This window comes from Diadema setosum, chromosome 5 (genome assembly GCF_964275005.1).
Source record: "Diadema setosum chromosome 5, eeDiaSeto1, whole genome shotgun sequence".
NCBI classification, from domain to species: domain Eukaryota; kingdom Metazoa; phylum Echinodermata; class Echinoidea; order Diadematoida; family Diadematidae; genus Diadema; species Diadema setosum.
In genome coordinates, this window is record NC_092689.1 from 7146765 (window position 1) to 7154759 (window position 7995).

General features: G+C 37.1%; 1 protein-coding gene across 1 annotated transcript in view; it reads left to right on the forward strand.

Moving 5' to 3' along the window:
• LOC140228461 (receptor-type tyrosine-protein phosphatase beta-like) overlaps positions 1–6003 on the forward strand; it is a 53028-nt gene extending 47025 nt beyond the window's left edge. Inside the window, exons 40-44 of the mRNA XM_072308676.1 lie at positions 428–562; positions 1162–1284; positions 2369–2517; positions 3180–3324; positions 3881–6003. Coding sequence (XP_072164777.1) covers positions 428–562; positions 1162–1284; positions 2369–2517; positions 3180–3324; positions 3881–3934 — 606 coding nt within the window. The 3' untranslated portion in view covers positions 3935–6003. The remainder of the gene's footprint in view (positions 1–427; positions 563–1161; positions 1285–2368; positions 2518–3179; positions 3325–3880) is intronic.
• Positions 6004–7995: the final 1992 nt, after the last annotated feature.

The following is a 7995-nucleotide window of genomic DNA, read 5'->3' on the forward strand; positions in this document are numbered from 1 at the left end:
TAAACTACTTATTCATTTCATAGGGCTCCATCTGGACATTCCTGATGATGGAAATATATACAAAGTAATTCCAAACTTTTAACCTGTGTCATATATTAAAACAAATGCGAGGGGGAAGTATATTATCATTGGGACCCTATCATCAATATAAAGCAGCCAAGAGGTAATTTGTCGAAAGTGCAGTGACATCAGCAATCTTTCTGATCCCAGCCACTACAGTGTAGATAAAAACCAAAACAGCCAAGTAGAGATTGGCATACCAGGATGTTGGTTTGTTTGTTTGTATGTATGTCTGTCACAAAATGTTTAAATCTTGTACAGTGTGGCTGGATATAATTATTATTGCTGGATATGAATACTGGATATAATTGATTGATACGCTTTGGGTGTTGATTGCCAAGCATATCTCTTCTCTGTATGTGGTTAGGATCAGAGTGGTAATAAGAAGTACATCGCCACCCAAGGACCCATGCCGCAGACTATCGAAGACTTCTGGGAAATGGTGTGGGAGAACCAGGCGGGAACCATCGTTATGATGTCAGCGCTAGTGGAGGGTGGAAAGGTAAGAAGGAAGAGGGCTGGCAGGTATAGTCAACCTCCCTTATTCGAGTTGAATAATCACCTAAGTCTAAGATTTTCTCAAGTCCTCGTCTCTTCATATTCTCTGGATTTTAAGCCCTCGTAAGTCGAAGTTATATCGTCAGTCCAAATAGATTCGACTTACGCAAGGTTGACTGGAGTACATCCCTCAGAAAAACCCTTCAGCAGGGCTGTAGGTAATAATTATGCAGTTTAAAATCTTACAGTTCCCACCCAAACTGAAAAAAAGGGGAAAGGGGGGGGGATGAGTAGTGAGTCATTTAATTGTAGACTCATAGTGCATGAAATTCATACAAAGTATTCTATTCATTTGAAGCTTTAATTTTTGTAATTTTCATTAATGTTCCTGTTCCCCCACCCCACCCTCCCCCCCCCCCACACACACACCCAAACCCTTTTTCCTTTGGGTTCTCTTGCTCTTTGTTATTAGGAGAATGCTTTAACTACCAGAGCATCAATAATCTTATGTCGCTTGTAGTTGTTTTGGGTTTTTTTTTTTTTTGCTGCACCTACTGTACACTTGTATTCTTGCCATGTTTTTTTTTTTTTTTTTTGTGACAGACCAAGTGTGAGCGTTACTGGCCAGCCAACGAAGAGCCCCTCCAGTACGGCAACACAACAGTGAGCCTGGTCAACAGTAACCAGTCAGATTACTTCATCCAGAGAACTCTCAAGCTGGAGAAGGTAAGAGAAATTCAGAGTCAGAGAATCGTTCATTTTATCTTTGCCTTTGCACTTCTTTCATCATCTCCTTATTTCACCATCTTTTCTTACCACATTCTATCCAAAGCAAGTGTGTATTTTCAATATTTTGTAATAAATACAGTCAAACCTCTCGTAGCGACCACCAGTCTATAGCGGTCCAATGCACAGTAATGACATGAATTGAAATCGATCCATCCAATCAATCAATCAATCAATCAATCAAACAACCAATCAATCAATCAATCAATCAATCAATCAATCAATCAATCAATCAATCAATCAATCAATCAATCAATCAATCAATCAATCAATCAATCAATCAATCAATCAATCAATCAATCAATCAATCAATCAATCAATCAATCAATCAATCAATCAATCAATCAATCAATCAATCAATCAATCAATCTGTACCCACACTCTAAATTTTACAGGTCTATCAGACCAACTCACACTGTCATTGGTAAGCATGAACATTAATATAGAATTAGACTTGGACCACATCTGCCATGGTCAATGACAAATTTGGTGACTTGTCATCAAGATGTCTGAGGTGAGAGAGAGCAATTAACCCATTTAAGACGGTTTGATTTTGCTACAACACGCATTTCCCATAGACGCTTGCCCGAGAATACTCAGGACTCGTCCTCAACAGGTTAAAAGAGAGTAGATCATCATCCTTTGGCATTACTCTCTCTCTCAAAAAATGTGGCTCAGTCAGAAGTCTGCAAAGCCTATACTTTGTAAAGCTTGCACATGTTCTTCAACAGAGATCTGTACAATGTTTTCATGATTGATAGTTTATTTGTTTGTTTGTTTGTTTTTTTTTTTCCTTTTTTTTTGGGGGGGGGGGGTTAGGTACTTGTTTGTTTGTTTTTTGTTGTTGTTTTTTTTACCATCAATGATGTCTCATCATAGAGATATGTAAATTACAGAACTCATTCCTTTCCACTCTCCCCCTGCCATTTTGTTTTTTGATGTTTTAGTCACCAATGTATTTGACTTTTTATTTCTATCTATCATTATTATAATTATTATTATATTTTTTTGCATTCGTCTGCAGGAGGGATCAGAGAGGACTGTGGTCCACTACCAATTCACAGCCTGGACCGACCACGGGGTACCAGAAACCACAGAGCCACTACTGGACCTGATCCGCAAAGTCCAGGCGTCCAGTGCCGAGGACCGTGGACCTGTTGTCGTCCACTGCAGGTATGTGATCACTTTGCTTCCCGTGGTCAATAATCCATCTCTCTCTCTCTGTGATCTTCTCTATTCTTTCAAATATGATTACCGGGGGATAGTAGCACACTACAGTACTTCATGTTTGGTATACACTAAAGCTGTAAGAGTTTAGGGTGTAGATATCAGAGAATAGAAGGACATCATGAAAAAAACTCACAATCTCCTTACAGACCTGCTAGCATGGGGATACCGTGGAGTGGGAAGGCTGACTTGGCTCGTATAAATTTGAAAATCCCTGGTACAGATTGTGTATAGCTTTATCACTGATCTCTACGCAAGTACACACACAGCCAAAGAATCTCATCTGGAGTTGACCATTACCAGTAAGTTTACGCTTCGATGCACATATTGGCTGACCAGTGCTATTGATGGTTTTTTAACGTACCCTGGTGGGCAGTGAATGAATGGGGACACCAGTGATGCTACCAAGTCTTGTAATAACTCGTTGAGGAAGGACTGACTTTGCTACAACATGCATTTCCCATAGACACCTGCTGGAGTAGACTCAGGACTAGTCTTCAACAGGTTAAGCTTAAAATGGGATATGGGACAGTGACAAGCACATGACATCTATCAGTGAATTATCAATTATAGTAGCTCTCATTGATTTCACTTCCATCCTCACTCAGTGCTGGGGTAGGCCGCACGGGAACGTTCATTGCCGCTGACATCCTCGCTCGGAAGATTGAGCGCTCAAACCTCTCGGACTACATCGACGTCTACAACACCGTGGCCACCCTGAGGGAACAGAGAGCCCTCATGGTCCAGACTCAGGTAAGGTCAAAGTTCATGTACCCTTTGAGCAACCCTGAAAATTAGATTCCTTTTGTAAATTGGTACGTTGTATCTAGTAGAGGTAGGTAGTTTCGACCTCTCATCAGAATGATCAAACTAGAAACTTTTTTATGATGGAGTGTAAAAATAACACTATAGATTTTCAGTGAATTTATGTGGACCTTGAAAAAAAAAATTGTACAGTTATTCTCGGTACAAGACGGGAGCATATTCTTGAGTGACATGGGGTTAGTCATTCAAAAAAAAAAAAAAAAAAAAAAAACTGAGGTATATTACCATGAGATTTCATACTCAATGTTAGGAGACACTACTCTTCAACCATGCAAAATTTCATGATGTTTGCAAAACGGATATATGACCTTTACACTTGTTCGAAACCAGAGAAGTAGCAATACATATGAGACATTTTAGTCTAAAACTTATAAGGTAAATGTAAATGTGACACATACAGTAAATGCAGTAACATTATTTGCTGAATATGCATAACAGAAAATCTAATACAGATCTTGTTTTTTCCCTCTCTTTTTCTCCTCAGTACCAGTATATCTATCTGCACCGAGTCACACAAGCTGCCATCGAGGGGCAGTAGCAAGGAACAGCAAGATTGACAATGACTAGAGTCTGGCAACAACCAGATCGTAGAGCACAATGGATGCGTTAACAAATCAAATACAGGACATGGTTTGGCCAAGTCATACATCTCTGTACTAGATCACACAATGAACAACTACTGGTTGAGTATTTTTTATGATTATTTATGTTTAACTGTGTGGAATGGGGACATGCTAGCATACATATCTCTTATTTCTGTTGAATGAAATAAGATTCTTTGAGTCGATGTAATTACACTTGTACAATAAAGATACACCAACTAATTTTGAAGTCAAGGTGTAATCTCTATGCATGTAATTTGTGTTTGATATACAAGATATTATCTTCAAAGTCTTCCTAGTATTGAGTACATTCCACCCTATGTTGATTATAGATAACTATGAGGAATAGATATATTGTATTGCAAAGGAACATTGAGATTCTAGTGAATTTGGTGTGTGTACAAAGGTGATAACCTTTATCTAGGATTTCAGAGAAATTGAAAGTGTGATGTAGATTTTTAAATGTACATCCCATAGTAAACATGTATGCCCGTCTTTGCAAAGAACCATTTGATGTCTATGCAGACTCCTGTGGAAGCCAGGTAGCATTTCTCAGTGTGACTCAATGTGTTCTTCAAGGCTCTTAAACTTTAATACGCATTACTCAGCATGCATTGCATTATTTTCATCAAAAGAGTTTAATGTGACGTAATCAGTGATTGATGATGTTGTTGACTTTAACCTGTAGCCATCAAAGTCGGATCTTTCAGGGAGTACGTAATCTATGGAAACGTCGAAAAAACCATATATGCATCTTTCTTGTGTTCTTGCATGCATATTTTTCATACTTTTATATTTTTCCAGATGGACAAGTCTTGCATTGTTAGTATTGAATGAGCATATGGGTGTTTAATACGTCTTTCATGTGTTAACAATGTAAAGAGCATGCAGAATATTGTTTTAATGAAAATGTAGCTTATTGTTGATATACTCTGAATGGATTGTATGCGGAGAGAACGCTGTTGAACAGTAACTCTTTCGAATTGGGTGATCATTCTGATTTTTGTACGCAGAGATATTGTCGTAATCCATGATAATCAATTCTCATTCTCCTTTACGTCAGTAATATTCATGGAAAGAAAAGATAACTCTAGCGTCAGTGCAAGATCAGTCAGAGAGTACAATCTCATTTGATTAAGAACAGACACTCTTCCACCGCTTTCCATTTAAGTATAGTGGAACATTATATATGAACTGATGAATTGATTTTACTTGTGGTACATTTAATCATGATATGCATTTCATAATGACTTGCATGTGCTTACCCTGTATTTATTTATGTATCCTATTATAATCTCCCATACAAGGTAGTGGTACTGTAGATGTATTTTGTCTGTATTTGATTTACGAGCTTCTTTGTGGCTTCTGTTGAATGCCCAGTGCATCCAAGTTCATTTTGAGTCACCCATGAAAGATAATTCAGTCTTTGATATTTAACAAGAATGGTCAGGTCGCCCTTGTATTGCCAAGTTACAGAAATAAGAGTGATGGTTAATTGCTGTAGTGAGAGCCCCTTTGGTCGGGATTATCAGTCTTACCTGTCTGCATAAATATCCAGTTTAGAAAAAAAGAAATAGAAAAACCAATGACTCAAGAAGGGGAGATGAGGAGCATAGAAATCATTTAATGTACGTGCTCTCGTTCCATGAAGCTATGATTGTAGCTCAGAACGTTTGCAGCAAACATAACAACAGTCAAAATTCTTGCAGCCGATTAGCTGTATAGCCTAATGTGCTGCCGTGCTTGTAAATATACAAGTGTTGCAAATCCTCTTTGAAACTTGAGTCTAGTATGGAAAAAAGACCATGAAGAAGCTGTAAAGCATGTCCACCATCTGTGAACAATTTTTGAATTATAATTTAATTATTGTACCTTTTTTGTCATATATGATATATTTACAGTGGAGCCTGACTTGATTTTGAAATACTTTTTTTTTCACCATTTATTTTATAAGGAAAATGATTGAATCACAAAGAAATAAATCTCATTCTGGTAAAGGAGACAATTTTTCTCACTAACGTGTTAATCATGTGAGGTTGGAGATTGTTATGAACATGTACAGTGTTAATTGGTTTGTCTGATAGTGCTGTTACAGCAGCTTTACTTGTGGAGGAGGCAATGTGTGTGTGTGTGTGGATGTTTATTTGTTTTTATGTATGTGTATTTATTTCTGTGTGTTTTGTGGGAATTTATGTCTGATGATTTATTGAATCTGCTTGTATTTTGTACTAAAAAAAAATTGCATCATAGCTGTTCAATGCCTACAATTAGATTCGTTTGAAGGATATGTGTGTGGCTGTACAGAGCGTATCAGTAAAAAGGTAATCCAACTTTGGAGGGCTACCATTTCTATTATTGTCAGTTCTGGAGGGTGCAATGTTGGCTGTAAGGAAAGAGGATCTCTTTCTCTTTCCACTGATATCTAATTATGCTGAAAAATGTCATGCATGACTGAGCACATGAACTTTAAAGACAACAATGACAAATTACACTTTTCCAAGTTTGAGTGTTATCGTGAAGGAACAATGCATGTCTCACTGAATGGATGGAGTCTCTCTATGACAGTGGTAACATTAACAGGCCAGCCTGCATAACTGCACAGGTATGTGTGTAGGGTTAGAGTGTAGGGTTTTTTCTAACATTCATGGTTCATAACCTTTAACATGGCCACCTGTCCAATAACTTGGTCACTTCTGCTAAGGTAAACCCACACAGTCCATTTTCCCTGTCCATATTAAACACATAGCTCGCAGTGCAAAACCAATTCTTGAATATAATGAGAGAAAATGGATAATGATTCAGCATTTGTAGGAGTGACCAAGATATCAACAATCCCGGCCATATTGAAGATTACAGACCATAAAAGGTTAGAAGAAGCCCTAAACACAAACCTACAATCATGCAGACTGGCCTATTAATGTTACCACTTTCACTGAGAGATCCCATCCATTCAGTGAGACATGCATTGTTCCTTTACGATAACACTCAAACTTGGAAAAAGTGCAATTTGTCATTATTGTCTTTAAAGTTCATGTGCTCACTCACGCATAACATTTGTCAACATAATTAGACACCAATGGAAAGAGGAAGAGTTTCCCTTTCCTCACAACTAACACCGCACTCTCCAGAGCTGACAATTATGAAATGGTAGCCCTCCAAATTTGGATTACCTTTTTTTTTTTGATACGCACTGTATACTTTATTTATGGCAAATCTTGTGGTATAATATAGTTTATGGAGAAGACAAGGAAAGATATCAGAGAGGAAAGCGTTTTATTATTCTCTTTATATATTCTTCCTTGACTAGACAATATCAAAAAAGGCTCAAGGGATTCTTCAGACAAAGTTGTAGTGGATAAAATAATGAATTCGAAGAGAGTATAGACTCTAAACATTTTTTTTTTTTCATTTAACCGTTAATTACTGTTGAGCATATCAGGTGCCCCTGCAGTGCAAAAGAATATAGTAAATAGATTCTGCGCTGTATAAATTGATATTATCATTTTCACTTCCAAAGCCAGTGATATGAGAAGAGCAGACAAATGTTGGCTAATTAGCATCAGAAGCTTACCTCATAAGGCCTCATCCAAAGTAAAGATGCGCATAGCACTCTTCCTTTCCATTTCTATTTTTCTTTAAATTGCCAAAGGAAGTCTTGTTTCAATAATAGACCTTCTATAAAAGATAGCAGGAGGCAGGTGATGTAAATATCCATCACTTCAATTTTTACTTTACCCCCCCCCCCGCAAAAAAAAAGGAAAAAAGACAAGAAAATGAGAATACTGCCTGCATGTATATGAAGACTTTGAATGTGAAAACAGATTAACGCCATCTTATAATCTTTTAAGAAAAGGTCCTTGTCAAGTATATATATATATATATGTATATATATATATATATATGTATATATATATATATATATATATATATATATATATACATATACATATATGGAAAAATTAAATATTTTCAGTGATACTGCACTCGTTACATTAGC